The sequence below is a fragment of the Chionomys nivalis genome, chromosome 13 (assembly GCF_950005125.1).
Source record: "Chionomys nivalis chromosome 13, mChiNiv1.1, whole genome shotgun sequence".
Classification (NCBI taxonomy): domain Eukaryota; kingdom Metazoa; phylum Chordata; class Mammalia; order Rodentia; family Cricetidae; genus Chionomys; species Chionomys nivalis.
In genome coordinates, this window is record NC_080098.1 from 50738985 (window position 1) to 50756262 (window position 17278).

At 44.0% G+C, this 17278-nt stretch overlaps 1 protein-coding gene across 1 annotated transcript; it reads right to left on the minus strand.

Annotated features, from left to right (window-relative positions):
• Positions 1–297: 297 nt before the first annotated feature.
• LOC130885644 (serpin B6-like) lies at positions 298–9902 on the minus strand. The gene is made up of 6 exons (XM_057787321.1): positions 9719–9902; positions 7838–7990; positions 5887–6004; positions 3459–3601; positions 991–1146; positions 298–699 (listed from the first exon to the last, which is right to left on the minus strand). The coding sequence occupies exons 1-6, from the start codon at positions 9881–9883 to the stop codon at positions 298–300; spliced, it is 1137 nt and encodes a 378-aa protein (XP_057643304.1). The 5' UTR covers positions 9884–9902.
• Between the last annotated feature and the right edge of the window lie 7376 nt (positions 9903–17278).

The following is a 17278-nucleotide window of genomic DNA, read 5'->3' on the forward strand; positions in this document are numbered from 1 at the left end:
ATTTCAGTGCAGCTAGTGGAGAAGAGAAGAAGACACCACTTCTCTTGTGTCAGGATACATGGCTGACTGAAGAAAGCCATGAGACCTGCCAGCAGGGATGAGCTCTGTAGCCAGCAACATCACAAACCCACAGAAGTGCAAAACCAGAAAAAGCCCTCCCATGAGATAGGCACACAGTTCTGAAGGTGAGGTGTCATAAAGCCATTTATTTCAAAATTGTCATTGTACTTGATGAGGTCATTAAATCACAGGCAAACCATAAAGAACAGGTAAAAGACTGACAGGAACACTTTTTCTTCATGGAGAGGAGAACCGGCCACAGAACAGAATCCCATTGGTCTTAACATGCTGAATGAAGAAGAGGAAGGGGTGGTCGGCACAGAAGCGGGGAGTGTACAATGGTGACCCCAGAATGAAAACAGCAGCTGTAGCAGCCGCAGCCTCTGTGCCCTCCTCATTGACCTCCATAGAGGGCGTATGCACAACCTTGGACAGAAACAAGCCTTGCTTGGAAGATATTCCAGAAAAGTCTGCCCCATTATCAAAGGCATCTGTCATGCCCAGCTTGCACAGGAAGTCCTTCATGTCATAATTCTCCTCCAGTTTAAACCGTGGGAGGAAAACCTCCACCTTTTGTTCTTGCATCTTGTCCAGCCTCGTCCACTCTATGAATTTCTCATAAGTTATTTCCTTTTCCACCTAGAAGAGAGTTGAACACTTTAGGACAATGTTGTCACCCGGGGCACTTGAGACGATGGGGAGGCTCTACACTGCCCAGGGATGTGTGCCTTTAAGTTAATACAGTAGCTGGGAGGGGCTAGGATTCAGTTCAGTGGTGTTTGTCAAGCAGGCTCCAGGCTCAGGGTTCCACCCCTGCCTCACAAATGAGTAGAGGATAAAAACATGGTCATGGGAGCCTGGGAGAGCTCCTCCAATAGAAACACAAATGCCACTCAATTTTTCTCTTACAGCTCCACGAAGGCTCCTTACCATTCTCAAGTCAATGTGCTCATCTGGAAGCATGATGATCATGTTCAACTCATTCCCAGCATAGGGAATTAACAGAATTTTAGTGGATATCTCTTCCATATAGGTCATTTTAAAAGTAGACTTCTTAAACATCATTTGCACAAGTTTCTCCTCATTCTGTAAAGGATGGATAAATATCAAGTTGAAACAAGTCAAACTGGGCAAATCCAACAGGGGAAGATAGTCACTGTCCCTGGAAGCATTTTCTTGGTTAGACTCCTAGAACATTCTGTCAGTCCCTCAACTTCTGGAACAGTTCAGATTTTACATGTCCCTAAAGACCCATTTTTCAAGACTTGATTCTCAGAGTGGAGCTTTTGAAGATGAAGGAATCTTTAAGAGGTGGAGCCTTAGAGGATGGTTGTTCAGATCACTGAGATGTGCCCTAGAAAGGGATTATCATTGAGCTATGTTGATTCTCTCCATATTAGTTGTAGTGTCAGAGAGCTGAATGACCCAATCTCCAAACACCTGAGATATCCTAGCCCAATTTTTTTTCTCTTGGGGGAACTCATTTAGTCTCATGAAACTGAACATAATTTTCAAATCACTGTGCTGTCTATGTCGAGTGTCCCCCTGAACTCTGGAAAATCGCATTTTAGTCAATTTGACTCTTTCAGTCTGATACAAATCCCCACCACAGTTGTAGGTCTGAGTTTACATTTCTTTGCAAATTTGCTCTCCATACAATTTTACTTGTCCTAGTTGATAGCGATGCTCTTTCCCATTGCCAAAACCATCCTGTATCCTCTCTTGCTAAAATTATTGTGTGTCCTTGACTTCTGTCTGCCTCTCACACCCTCCATTAACTCAATAATAAATAATACTTGTAGTGTGGAGTGGCAGGCCACTTCCCGCTGCCCGGCTCCTGCACGGCTAGCTTTACCCAAAATAATTACACGGAAACTGTATTCTTTTAAAAACTGCTTGGCCCATTAGCTCTAGCCTCTTACTGGCTAACTCTCACATCTTGATTAACCCATATCTAATAATCTGTGTAGCACCACGAGGTGGCGTCTTACCGGGAATATTCATAACCTGCATCCATCTTGGAGAGGAGAGCTATGGTGACTGCCTGTCTCGGCTTCTTTCTCCCAGAATTCTGTTCTGTCTACTCCACCCACCTAAGGGCTGGCCTATCAAAGGCCAAGCAGTTTCTTTATTAATTAACCAATGAAAGCAACAGATAGATGACACTCCCACATCATTTTCCCTTTTTCTGTTTAAACAAAAAAGAAGGCTTTAACTTTAACATAGTAAAATTACATACAATAAAACAGTTATCAAGTAAGAATTACAGTTACAATATTTATATCTATTTTATCTTTTATCATAACTAAGGAAAACTATAACTATAACTAACCATTCTTCAACTCCATCTCCTGCCCTCGTAGTAAATGATGAACTTGTATGAGTTCAGCTACAATGATCTGGGGTTTCTGTTGCTCACAGTTGAAAGAAGTGCTAACATAAATCAATGACTAGTAGCAAAGAGAAAAAAAATAGTTTGTTGGAGCAAAAATGTCATTGAAGAATAAAGTTCGAAATAAAATGCATTACTGAAGAAACTGAAGATTGAAATCCAATTTGCATGGGAGATCTAAGGGCTGGTTAATGATCTAGAACATCATGCAATTAATCTGGACTTTGGCCTAGGAGTATGTGTGAAAGAAAAACCAAAACCAAACTAAAGACCACGTACGAAAAAAGTGAATTAGCGATAGAAAGATGCTAGGCCATCAGTCAATCATATCCTGCATACACATCCTTTTATGTGCTTGTCTGTAATTCTGTGCTTCTCCCATCAGATCAAGACTGAGTTTCACACACTGCTTAAGTGTTTACTGAGCACCGACCATTCATTCATTACACAGGCATTCATTACACAGTTGTCTGCCCTCTGCTGTTTTTCCAGCAGGGTGAGAATGGTTATTTTCCCACTGCAATGTTCTGTGGCATCAGCTGGAGTTGTAGTCCTCTGAAGGACGGAGAAGACACGAGACAGCACTTCTAGGAAGACACTGAAAAGAAAGGACTGTGCACCACTGAAGGGATCTCCAGGAATGTGCTGCATTCAGGGTCACAAAGAGACAGCACATCTGGAGTTCAGACCTTCCTATCTCCAGAGTCATACGATAGACTGTTTCAAGTACACGGCAGAGCTCTGACATCAGGTTTGGCCTCAGCAGCTGCCAGTAACACCATGGCCAGTGACAGAAGCAGGGCCATGTAGACTGCAGGCACCAGTGACAACATGCAGAAGGAAAGGGAAAGAGAAAGGCCTCAAAGATGAGAGAGGGAGTTCTAGCTGAGGAGCTGCCCAGAGACATGAGGGGCATGGGCTACTTGAAGCAGCCTCCTTGTGTTTCAGAAGCTAATGTGAATGGAGGACCTTGCCCAGGAGTCTCCTCAGTTACTGCACTGTTTACCTTGGAGACTTTGAAAGGCATCTCCTGAGTGTCCTCTTTGTCAAACTGCTTCTCCCAGTTTCCTTTGAAGTAAATGGCATTTACAAGGACCAGAACAGTGTTTGGTTTCACCATGTCATGATCCAGCATCTCTTTAATTTTATCTGAAAGGAAGGATTAACAAGCCATTTAACTAAAAGAATTGGCTAAAGTAAAAAACAGCAAACTATTCTGGGAAGAACAGCGTCACTCTTTGAATGACCATAGTAGAGGCCCACAGGTCAACAGGTGCAGCAGGAAAGGGATGATTGGTGTCTGCAGCATAAGGAGTTCAATAGGCTGTTCTAAGACAAGATGGTTATAAGTTCATATTTTTAAAATTTTTGAAGTAGGACTGGAGAGATGACTCAGCAGTTATGAGTTCTCAGCATCCCACAACGGATGGTTCACAAATGTCTGTAAGTCCAGTTCCAGGTAATCTAACACCGTCTTCTGGCCTCAGCAGGCACCTACACACATGTGGCATGCATTCAGAGACACACATTCATATAGATAAATAAAAACTATATATATAGCCAGGCGGTGGTGGCGCTCGCCTTTAATTCCATCACTTAGGAGGCAGTGGCAGAGGCAGGTGGATCTCAGTGAGTTCGAGGTCAGTCTGGTCTTCAAAGCTAGTTCCAGGACAGCCAGGATTGTTACACAGAGGAACCCTGCCTCAGAAAACAAAATAAATAAACAATATATGTATGAATATAAAAATGAAGCAACAGATTTATTTATCCTGATCTTAACATTACAGAGTACATGTGTATTAAAAAAAAGCACACAGAAGCCCCACAAGTCTATATAATCTTCTGTATCCATTAAAAAAATAAATTTAAAGTGAAAGAGTATTTATAAAATATGCCCTACAAATATAAAGCACAGGCTACAACCAGACGTTCAAATTGGGGTGGGGCCAAGCACCAGGAATGATGCAGAAAAACCGTAGGACACAGACAGCCCCAGACAGGGAGGAGCCACAGCACAAGCCTTCTACACTTTGCTTGTGAAAATCCTAACAGTAACAACAAGGGGGGGGGGGGATAAGAAGGGAGGGAGGTAGAAAAGGAAAGACAGGAGACTGGGTGGCTCTGGAAGAGATGTATTAAACATTGAGAGAGAGAGCACAGGTACATTTCTAAATGCAGGAAACAGGTGTGCAAGCTGTCAAGAAGCAGATTTACAAAATGTGTGAACACTTAGAGGAAAGCTTCTCAAACTGTGGGTGTGACCTACTTGAGACTGAATGTGGGGTCAGTAGCAAAACCTGAACAGTTAAAGCCTTCAGAGTCTGTAGCCGCCAAAACTCCATCCAAACTCCAGTGCATGATGAACCTAAAGTGCTTCTGGCGGTGGCTCCCACCCTGCTTCGCACCACTTCCCCGTGGTCTCGGTCCCGAGCATACATGAGCACTTTGCACCACACGTGACATCACAGTCACACTACAAAGCACAGGACCAATAAACACTGCACAAAACATCATGTTGGAAACCATCGTGTTAGGAAGGCAGCATTTGTGATCTGCAGTCAAAGTTTCCTGATCTTTTAGAGACAGAATGGCTTCATTGTGAAAAACAGACTCAATATTTTTCTGCTTTCATTCTCAGCATGTAAGTATATCAGATTAGTATCTTTGGATTAGGTTGTATCAGATAAACATATCCATCTCATTGGTATACAAGTTTTATTTCATCTTTAATAAATAAAAAATGTATGGATATAGATGAAATTGTTTTAAAATAAATTTCTATAGATTACCAATAAATGATCACCTATGCATATACATATACATATACATACATACATACATACATACATACATACATACATACATACATACATCCTCCAGGTGTTATAAAAAGCTTTCAAGGCAAAAGGAGTTGTAGTGGAAAATTTTAAGAAGCTTTGATTTAGAGCTGAAGAAGTGGACCAACTGTAGAATGTTTGCCTAGTGTGTACAGAGCACTGGGTTCAACCCCTAGCATGGCAAGAAGGAGAAGAAGCAGAAACAGGAGTGTGACTTAAAGAACAAAAGGTCGTTCCGGTTGTATCTGCTGCTTTTGTGAAGGCGCTGACAAGACAACTCCTCAAGGCATATGAGGGCAAGACAGGTGGCTTGCCAGGTGAAGGTGCTTTCCATCAAGTCTGAAGACCCACGTAGAATCCCCAGAAACCCACACGGGAGAAGGAAAGAAACATTCCTGCGGGTTGTTCTCTGACCTCCACAAATACACACACACACACACACATACACAAGACCAATAGATAAATAAGTGTAATTTTTATAATACACTGAAATGGTTAATAGGATCTGAGGGGCAGAGGCCCTGCTCAGCATGCTCAGAACCCTGGATTCAAGTCCCAGCTCTGAAAACAAACAGAACAGAACATCTCTGCGTTCACCTTCTGTCTTTTTGGCGACCCAGGTGTTGATGTGCTGTCGGGACTGCTCTGTGTCATCCTTAAAGTCCAGCTCTTCCATCTCTGCTCTGTAGAACTTGCGGCAGGAATCTTTAAAAGACTGAGACAGAGCAACGTGATTACACAGCCACGAAAGTGATCAGCACCAACCACCTTCTTCCTTAATGCACAAAAGTAGATAAGCAAAATGAATGGTAATTTACAAATAAATATGAAGAAAGAACCCAACTGTGGTGGTTTGAATGAGAATAGCCCCCACAGGCTCATGTATTTGAATATTAACTCCTCAGTTGGTGAAAAAAATGTTTGGAAAAAATTAGGAAATGTGTCCTTGTTGGAGAAGGTGTGCCACTGGGAGCAGGTTCTGAGGTTTAAAAAGACTGGCTCCATGGCGGGGTGGTGGTGGCGCACACCTTTAATCCCAGCACTCGGGAGGCAGAGGCAGGCGGATCTCTGTGTGTTTGAGGCCAGCCTGGTCTACAAGAGCTAGTGCCAGGACAGGCTCAAAAAGAGTAGCTCCAGTTTCTGGACAGTCAGGGTTACCCAGAGAAACCCTGTCTCCACACATACAAACAAACAAAAAGGCTAGCTCCATTCCAGCGGGCTCTCTCTGCCTTCTTGCAGTTTTGAGAGATGCCCTCTCGGCTGCTCCAGCATCATGCCTGCCTGACTGCCGTCATGCTCCCTGCCATAACGGTGACAGACTCTAACCTCCTGAAACAATAAGCCTGAATTCTTTTGTAAGTTTCCTTGGCCATAGTGTTTTGTGGCAGCAATAGGAAAGTAACCATACACCAACTTCTCACTTTCCAGCTCTCTTTAATCTTAGTTTCTGAACAAAGTGAGGTGGTGGAATGGGTATCAGTAAAAATGTCAGGAACAGATGGATCCTTGAGGTAATAGTCAAGATGCAAGGAGGTAACTGGGAAGGTGCTCAGATGCAGCACTTATAGGGCCGTCACTCACATAGAGCACCACATAGGCGGAGTGAGGCTTAACCACACGAGAGCTATGATGTCTCTGCACTGTGCACAGGCTGGACCTTCTACTGCAGTTTTCCACACTAACAGAAATACAAAAGTGCATCATTTGAAATAGTGTCACCTAAAGCTGCAGAACACAAGGGAATGGCCATGGAAGCTATAAAACTAAATATTTCGTTTTAATTTATTTTACTTCATGATATGGAATTTGAACAGCTATGTGACCCTAGTCACCATCTCAGGAAGGTCATTTTCAGGGAGTGAGCAATTCACAATGCATGCTGGGATGGGGTTCAGTGGTGCACCACAGAGGTGGAGGACCAGCCTGGCAAGCACAAGGTCTTAAAAGGAACCAAATACCAGAACCAGAAGACAAACAGAAGCTCAAGCCATTTTCTGATATATTCTGTAAAATGACAACGACATTGATGACCACCCACATTCTGCAGTGTTGTTGCAACAGAAAACTCTATACAGTGTAAATGGGCTGAAACTCCCTCTGTGGTTGACAGTGTATATGAAATATATTAATATATTTATATGTTATACTTATACATAATATTTATAATTTTATAAAATATGTAATTTTAGATAACATACAGATATATATTCTATAATATACAAATATGTAATATAATTACATGACAATATAGTTACATGTATTCTATGTTGTGATTTATATATATTATATATTATACATTATATTTTATATATTATAACATATACATTGTATCTCAATATTTATATCAAACAGCTCACCGCTCCATATTTAATTCCTTTTTGAGAGAACTATTTTTATTTTTTATTTGTGTGATTATATGTGGCAAATAAATGTGCATTTCATATGGGTACGTGAACAGTTGTTGCAGGAATGCATGTGAGTGTGTAGAAGTCTAGGTATTAGCTAGGGGATAACTCCAGCCTGCCGTCTCTTAATACCACATACTTACTGCCAAGATATCAAAAGTCTTTTCCCCAAAGAGTTTGTTGGCTGTTTTGAGCAAGTACTGTGTGCCAGTCTTGTTCACTTCGGTGAGAAGTGACTGGAAGCCCTGGTGGACATCTCCACTGCCATTGCCACTGCATTTATCCAAAGAGAGTGCCTGGAATCAACAGATTAAAACACGGCTTCAGCAGCTATAGGGAATGAGTCAACACTAAACCCATTTTCAAAATCTTATAGATCCTTCCTGCCACTCAAAGAGCCACCCAATCAAAGAAGAAAGTACCCTGTCAGCCCTGGTCTGAGCATAAACGGCCCTTCACAAGCCCAGCTCTTCATGTCCACTAACTGTGCTCTGGCTTCAAGCATGGCTACCAGCCAGACCTGCTAAGTGCAGCCAGTTCTGACCTCAGATCACGCTGTGTCCTCCCTGCTCTAGAGTCTGGACTGGCTCCAGTGCAGTCTGCCCAACAGAATGTAGGAGAGGGACCCTGTTCTAGGCCTGGCAGCTGCCACATTTGTGCTCTTGTTTCCAGGCACCATGGTGGAAGGAAATCCAAGCCATCCTGCAGGAGGCCACCTGGAACATCCTGGAGTAACTGTGCATCATACAGCAGCTTGAAAAAGAAGCAAGACCCTAGCCAACAGTGAGCACCTGGGTACCAGACCTTGGAAACAACCCCGTGGACCTTTGAAAGCCTCTGAAAACGCTATGCAAATGACTTCAGCTGCTCCCATAGGAAACAAGTAAACTGCCTATTAGTAGCTGTAATAGCTTGGAACAAAAGAGAAAAAGAAAGTTTAAAGAAGGCAAGCCTCCACGCCCTAACTCTCCCCAGTAAGGAGGAAGGCTGAGGAAGAAACAAACAAATTTGTCTTGTAAAATCAGAAGGGTGCTCTGAAGAACTAACCCAGGATGCAAAATCGTAGCCCAGGGTGATCATGGATTAGGAAAGAGTCCCTTCAAACACAAGTTGGGATGAATCAAGATGTCCCCAGCCTTGGCATACAGGAGACTAGGCACATACACGTTGCTGTGGTTCAGAACTGTTACAGTTTAGAGACTGCAATGTGTCCTTCCCTGTGTGCTGAATGTATCCCCCAAACTGGCATAGTGACATTTGTCACCCAGTTCCTCAGGATATGACCATATTTGGAGCTAAGCCTTTAGAGGGACAAAGGAAATCATTGGAGTGAGCTAAATCCAATCTGACTTGTGTTCCTATAAGAAAAGGAGACCATGAGCTAAACATCCAGGGAAGACAAAGATGCCATTTACAATCCACAATAAACAAGATATCCTACTCCATGATTTTTAAAATTCAGCCTCTAGAACTATAAGAAAATGTTCTATGTTACTTAAGCCACCCCATCTGTAGTATTTGTTACACAGCCCTAGCTGACTAATACCCCAGGGAGTGTGCACTCTGCTTATCCCTCACAGTCTCCCCACCTTATTCAGGAGCAGCCTGTCTTTGCAATTCATATACTTCTGCCGAGAAAGCACTGCACCCAACAAGAACCTCAATGGTTCTAGCCCTGCTCTGCCAGCCAAGGCTGACCCCATTTGGAATAAACATCAAGATCCTAAGAGGAGTCCTTATCTGAAGGAGAGCTGAGATCCTTGGGGACCACATCAGACAGTGGAGGTCATGGTAGCCTTGGTGCAATGCCTTTGGTACTTTCGCCTCAAGTTAACCCTTGACACATACACAGTCACCATCAGTGGATCAGGATGCTATAGCTAGGGTTCCAGCAGGGGTAACATGCACTCCCATCAACCCTCCAGTCACACCCCTATGTCATCTGCAAGACCACTGTGGAATGTGGAGGACCAGCTCAACTGACACTCTGTGGTATTTAGTAGCTGTGAAATGGTGCTGCTTACCTGAGCCATCTGGCTTGCAGTGTTTCCCTTTGCCCCCATGAAGACCATGGCCAGGGCTGAGGAGATGCTCATGGGTGAGAAAAACACATTTTTCGAGCTGTCTTCACCCAGGATTTTCAAAAGGTTTAAGGCAAAGGTGCCATTTGCTTCCCGAAGAGGATCCATGATAGCTACCCTGGAATAAGGAATTAAAATCAGTATCACATAAATATGACTGATGTGCCGGCTGCTTCTTCACTCTCACCCACACAGTGATGCTGGGGCTCAGTGAACAAAGGGGAAATCCCCACCTGAAAAGTAAAGGGACATGCAGGAAGTGATACCACCCGGCTGGGCTAACTCGGGTCAGTGCCTGACCCACCAGCCAGGACATCAAGTGCAGCAGTGCAGCCTGGGAGCAGGCAGCTCTAGAAGCAGGGCCTGGCAGCTCTGACATCATCGCACACAGCTGTCAAATTCCTTTTCCCCAGTTAGACAGTACAACATTCTATGATTTCCCATCAGCTCCCCTGATGCTGGGAACTCAGAGCATGGGAAAGGAAAATTACAGGCTACAGGAAAGAGAAGGTGCCCAGTTTTAGTGATGAGAACAGAATACACAGCACCGCTTTATACTATGGCTGTGGACAGTGAAGTTGGACCATAAAAACATTCTTTGGGCCCTGAAGTGGGGCACACACCTTTAATCACAATACAAGGGAGGTAGATCTCTGAGTACGAGGCCAGGCTGCCCCCAATCTATCCTTCCTCTGCCTCAGCCTCCTGAGTACTGGGATTACAAGTGTACAGTACTACTCTTGGCTTCTCCCAATATTTCCTATTTGTTATTGATTTCTCTCTGCCCATTCTACAAGTGCAATCCATAAGAACAGACACGTAGATATAGAGAGCCAGGTGGACTTGGTTTATGGAGCTGAGTGTGGCTGTGTGGAACAAAGGTTCCCTCTCTGTGTTATGACTCAAGCCATGGTGGATGCAGTTACTGAAGGTAGTCCTGAAACACAGGTCACTCCCAATGTAAACTGATAACATCAGCCATTCCTGTCACCTCACGTCCCAACACAAAACACCCTGAGCACATGACCTTAATCCAAAGTTACTCAGTACATCAAATACAAACCACAGTCCTAAACCACATCAGAAAGGTACAAACATCCTTCGGAATAGTCCTATCACAAAGTAACTACTGCCTCCGACAAGAAAAGAACTTGAAGGTCAGGGCCACCAAAAACAGCAGTTCCAGTAATTAAAGTTCCTGGTTCCCTACCCAGAAATGCCAGAAAGGAGCTCAAGTTTCTAATCTCCCTTGCTGGAGGCTAGGTGGGACCAAACTCCAGTCCAAATACCAAGTCCTTTGCAACAGCTGTGGAACTGTATCTCTAGGTGGTAAAAAGTAAGTTACATCTATTTCCAACTACAGCCCATCTCCTAAATGATTTAATGCCACCTCTTTGGAGGGAGGAATGTTGCAGCAGCTGTGGCCAGAGTTCTTTGGTAAGGCCCATGGCGGAAAAGCTATTTCCTTCTGACCAAGGGAATGGACTCTCTACCTCTGGCCTGGGTGCATTAATGTTCCAAGTTACTCTAAAACAAAAGAGTTAATCACCTGGCTAAGAGACCACCTTTCCAGAGACCATTCACCTAATGCCAAGCTAACTATACAGGAGGAATAATTATCTCCTTAAGGAAAGGGTGTACTTTCCCTTCTGGGAAACCCAGGCCTGGTACTGTTACTCCCAAGCTTCTGTGGGACTCTGGTTGGTCTGCTCATCTTTCCTTTTTCATCATTTTTTGTCTTTTTCTTTTGGGTTCTAAGCCACACAACTTAAGTATGCCATCCCTGGTTCTGTGGGAACTTTTTCTCTGAAGCAATGCCCTTTCGCCATGTGGCTGCTTGCTGAACCTCCATTCCTAAACCAATCAGCCAGTGCAGCTTTCTCTTGGCCTCTTCTCCGTCTCCCTATTCCCAGAAGCTGTTCTGGAGCTTTTCTTCTAGACTCAAATAAAATCATCTCTGAAATTCTTTCTCAGTCTATTCTTGAAAAAAATATTAAGGAATCTAAGAGCCTGTAGAGGAGACCAGTTTTCCTAGAAACAGGTGGTATTCCTTCACTAACAATGATACCAGGGGAACACTAATTTTTCATACTTTTAATTCTCAAAACAATTTTAAAGAAAAAGAGGAGTCACAGGCATGTGGCCCAGTGGCAGAGCACTTGCTTGGCAGAACCAGGCTCTGGGTCCATCAACAAAACAAGGAGAAAGGGAGAAAAAAGCAACTCAGGACATCTGGTGTAGAAAATGATGTAACTCTTTTTGTTTGTTTGTTTTTGTGTTTTTCTTTTTTTCTTTTTTTGAAAAAGAAAGCAAGCCATCTTTTTTCATTTTACATACCAATCCCAGTTCCCACCCCCTCCTCTCCCCCCACTCCCTCCACCCCACCCCAGCTCCCATCCACTCCTCAGAGAGGGAAAGGCACCTCGTTTTAAGGAAGAACCAAGGCCCTCCCTCCTATATCTAGGCTCAGCAAGGTATCCATCCAAAGAGAATGGGTTCCCAAAAAGTCAGTACAATCAGTATGGATAAATCCTGGCCTCACCGCCAGTGTCCCACAGTCTGCCCCTGTGGTACAACTGTCACCACATTCAGAGAGACTAGTTTGCTCCTATGCTGGTTCCTTCCCTGTCCAGCAAGAGTTGGCGAGTTCCCATTAGCTCAGGTAAGCTCTTTCAGTGGGTGTCCCCATCATAGTCTTGACCTCTTTGCTCATATTCTCACTCCTCCCTCTCTTAGAAAGAGATGTATTGTTTGAGGGAGCCAATATGGGGCTAGCAAGAAACCTGGAACTAGAGAAACTCCAAGGAATCCACAAGGAAGACCCCAGCTAAACAATAGAGGAGAGGGTCCCAAACTGGCCTTGCCCTGTAGTCAGACTGATGAATATCTTAAATATCACCATAGAACCTTCACCCAGCAACTGATGGAAAAAGAGGCCAAGACCCACAGTGGAGCACTGGGCTGGGCCCCCAAAGTGCAGATGTAACTCATTTTTACCAAGAAAACCTAGAGATCCAATCCTACATAAGCCATTCCTGTCACCTCGTGTCCCAGCACTAAAATCCCTGATCACATGACCTTAACCCAAAGTTACTCAATACATCATAGTCCTAAACCAGACTGGAAAGGTACGAGCATCAAAACTTTTCCCATGCCCTCCTAGCCTGGCAGACATCGAATCAGACATGAGCTTAAGAAAAAATATACTAAAAGATCTGGAAAGTCCTTTAAGAGTATCTATCTTTGCAGATTGAGGGTCTCCAAAGAGCTATTGTCTGAGCCTAACTTTCCAGCCTAGCACATGACTCAAAAAGACCACGTCTCATTTCAGAAGAGGCTCCAGGAAAAAAAGATCCAATACCCTTGGCACAGACTCCCAGGCCTCTCTCTGGCCCCTGCCCTCTGCAATCCCAAAACCTGTTGCATATGTTAGAAGCCTGGGATCTCACCGTCTGAACAAGTAGGGTCACATGTGGCTCCGGGGTTTCGCACACAGACCAGGTCATACGCAAGCCACCTCATTAATAGGTGCTGAGCCAGAGCACTTGGCAGCCCAGCCGGCTGCGACGCCACCAGCTGGCTAGGACCTCAAGGCCACGTTCCCAGTGAAGTCGCGTACTGCTATGGCACCCATGCTGCTCCAGGAAAACCCAGCGAGGATCCTAGGGCTCTTGCGGTTCTCCACACTCCCCTCCTGCCCATGACCCCAGCCCAGCACCCCGCGCCAAAGCCTGCCCCTAGCAGAGCTTACCCTGGACTCTAGGATCAGTGGCCAGCCACGCACTGAGCAGAGATCTTAAGGAGCTGCTTGCTCCTTGGGTCTCCAATTCCGGAGGGGTGGAGAGGTGGGTGGAGTCTGGAGCCCGAGGCACAGGCCGGAGGATCAGGAAAAGATAGTAAAGCCAGGTGACCCAATCCAACAATGCTACCCTTCCTCTAGCTCCTGGCTGCCCCACCTGCCAGTTCTGCAGCTGATCTTTCTGGTGCTGGATGCCTTTACTGGCTGCAGGCACTAGGAAAACAAGGACAAACCCAGGTTGGAGTCTCTGGGTGGTTCCCTACACCGGACCAGAGTGAGGTCTCAGCAACCTGTTCACTGTGCCTTCGTCAAGACTGAATGACAGCCTTAACGACACCGGAGTGTGCCAGCACTTAGTGGGCATAAATGGGACAGAGCAAAGGAGAAGATTAAAGTGAGAGAAAAGAAGACCTTTACTACTGAGGCTGGAGAGAGTACTTGTCTACCACGCACAGATAAATAAGTAAATAAATAAATAAATAAATAAATACAGATAGGTAGATAGATAGATAGATAGATAGATAGATAGATAGATAGATAGATAGATAAGATAGACAGACAGACAGACAGACAGGAAACACAGATAAGTGTTCCACAATTCTACTACTTACTCTTCTGGTCCAAAATAATTAGAAACTGAAGAACTGTTATTTTATTCAAATGAGGGGAAAAAAAAAACCCTGTATGCCATCTCATAGAGGTCTTGAGGGGGGGGGGCAAGATGACCTGGTGGGTAGAATGCCAGTCAGCTTTAAGGGTGAGGTCAACTCTGCCCTTTTTGCCCTGCCCTAAACCAAGGATTCCCAGCAATGACCATACTGACATTTGGGTTATATGTGTCTTGGTTGTGCAGGTTATCCTGACCTCATGGAATGTGGCAGTCTTTCTCTTAGGAATCCACATGTGGCCCCACCCGCCCTGACAGTGAGACCCCAGCCTCCTGACACATGCGACAGGCTTTGGGATGTCAGAGGGCTGAAGCCAGAGAGAGGCCTGGTTGTCTGTGCCAAGGGTGTTGAATCTGCTTTTCCAGAGTCTCTTCTGGAATGTGCCTGGGTCTGTGTGAGTTGTGCGCTGGGGTCTGAAAAGTTAGACTCAAACCGATCCTCTCTGGAGACCTTCTGTCTGTGAAGATAGACACTTCTATGAAGAACTTCCCAGATCTTTTTCCAGCGAGCCAACCCCCCCCCCCCCCCCCCACCTAGCAGATGCCAGCAGAAAACCAGGCCACCAGTCTAGCTGGTAGTTTTTACTTTTAAAGGACTGAAGCGTAAGGAATACTTAAAGAATGTCGCTCCCTTCTACAAGAACTAGTTCCAGGACAGGCTCCAAAGCTACAGAGAAACCCTGTCTCGAAAAACCAAAAAAAAAAAAGAATGTCGCTCCCATCAGCGTCTTTGATTCTCTTCTCTCTAACAATGTTTCTGGTTTATTCTTCCAACGTATCCTTAGGGGAAACACACTCTGTATGTATGCATACTAGAATTCTATAGACAATTCTAATTTCCACCTTTCCTACCAAGGGGTAGCATTTTGTTATCTGCTGTTAGTTTTGTAAGTTGAATTTAAAACACATGCACACAACACACACACACACACACACACAGAGTTTTGGAGATCCTTCTAATATGGTAAATAAAGCCCTTCCTTATTCTCTTTCCCTTTGTGTGCATATGGATCAGTTCATTTGATTGTAGGTTTTTAAACAATAATGCTATCTATACCTAGTCTGGCACCAAGCCGTGTCAATACACATAGGTATCCAGAGGCGTGCATACATTTCAATTCAGTAGACACTAACAAGAGGCCCCATGGCTAATCCTGTGGTTGAGAACCCATCCTTTGAGCAACAATGCATATTGTGTAGCAATGGCAAAGCATTCACCAGTCCAGATTCCTGGATTCCTAAAGGGAGGATTGCCACATCAAAAGATAAATAAACACACCAATAGTATACTAACTTTTTTCTATCAAATTCCCCCATCATAAAGATTGCCATTTTCTCCCTGACAAAGAGTCTCTGCTTGGCCCAACTTTACTCGTTCTTAGGAATCTTTTGTAAGGTTTGTCTTTGAACTTTCTGGCAATATTCAGATTTTCGTGGTTTTGTTTTATTTTGAGACAGGGCCTCACCATATAATCTAAACTGGCCTCGTGCTGTGAGTCTTCTCTCTCCACCATCACATTCTTTTTTTTTTTTTTTTTTTTTTTTTTTTTTTTGAGAGAGGGTTTCTTTGTAGCTTTGGTGACCGTCCTGGAACTAGCTCTTGTAGACCAGGCTGGCCTCGAACTCACAGAGATCCGCCTGCCTCTGCCTCCCGAGAGCTGGGATTCACCATCCCATTCTTAATAGTACAAGAACGTACTATCAAGCCCAGCTGGAAATCTGATTTTATCAAGAATCCTGATGTAAATCAATCAGCTAGAAATCCTCATCTTCAATATCTAGTCAACTTTGAAAGCTAATCATTTCTCCCAGACTAATCTGATCAGCCTGGCATATGTTCAACAAGAATCCTACTGGGTAGATATGGCTAGAACCCTCCTCCCCTCTGAGGTTTCCTTTTAGCAATTCTCCATCTACCCTCCAGCCCCAAACGTATGAGATTTAAATAAACGTCTGTACCTTGATCTAAGTAGGTCTTTCGATTTCTTTTTTTAAAAATTGTATTTTTATGGGTATTGGGGTGTGCCTGAGTGTATGTATGTGTACAATGTGCATTGCAGGAGGCCACAAAGGTCAGAAGAAGGCATTGGATCCCATGGAACTGGAGTTACAGGCAGCTGCCAGCCACTATGTGAGTGCTGGGAATCAAGCCCAGGTCTTCTGCAAGAGCAGTAAGCTTTAACTGCTGAGTCTTCTCCTTTCAATTAAATCCCCATAAGCCCCTTTGAGGTAGTTTACTATTTTTCATTGTTGTTACTTGGTTTCCCTTTTTGTTTTGTTTTCTGAGACAGAGCCTTACTATGCAGCTCAGGCTGGACTGGACTTCTTGATCCTCCTGCCTCAGACTCCTGAGGGCTAAAGGCTCAGGCATGAGAGTGTTTTCATTACATTTGTTCATTTAAAATTTGTAAAACTTTTGAGTATTTTATTTTTAGGTAGAGTGGGTTCTCTGGATCTCTGGGTTCAACATCACTGCTTTAAGCCAACCTTGGATGAATCAAAAATGTATTGGAAAAAAATGTATCTGTACTTAACATGTCCAGACATTTTCTTAGCATTTTCATTGCAGCGGGTACTGTGTGTCATCTTGAGATGATTTAATGTGTACAAGGAGATGGGCATACATCTTCTTATATTTATTTAAATATTAATTTAAATATTCTATTATTTTATGTATGAGTCACAAATAAAAACAGATTTGGTTATCTTCAAGAGGTCATTCTGAGCCGGACGGTGGTGGCGCACACCTTTAATCCCAGCTCTTTGGGAATCAATTTGCACGCAAACTTCTCAATGATCAGTTTCCTGGATGCCCTGGTTCCCTGATGTGCTTCTGTGTCTCTTTTTCCACAGCAAAAGAAACTTGTCTTCTTATCCACCCCAGCATCGAAAGGTGATCCGTTTCAAAATGTAAATGAGGAGGCAGCTGAGCAGGTATCCACCAGGCCAAGGCAGAGTGCTGCTGTCCAGTATTCTGTCCCTGAGATCATTGAAAAAAAAGAAAAAGCAACCCTACATGTGGAGCCCCAAGACAGGA

Coding starts and splice junctions, on each gene's coding strand:
- LOC130885644 (XM_057787321.1), bottom strand. CDS start 9,883: ATGGATCCTCTTCGGGAAGCAAATGGCACCTTTGCCTTAAACCTTTTG. Junction 7,991..9,718: donor CTGCAAGCCAGATGGCTCAG/GTAAGCAGCACC, acceptor TGTTGATTCCAG/GCACTCTCTTTGGATAAATG. Junction 3,602..5,886: donor GGTCGCCAAAAAGACAGAAG/GTGAACGCAGAG, acceptor CCTTCCTTTCAG/ATAAAATTAAAGAGATGCTG.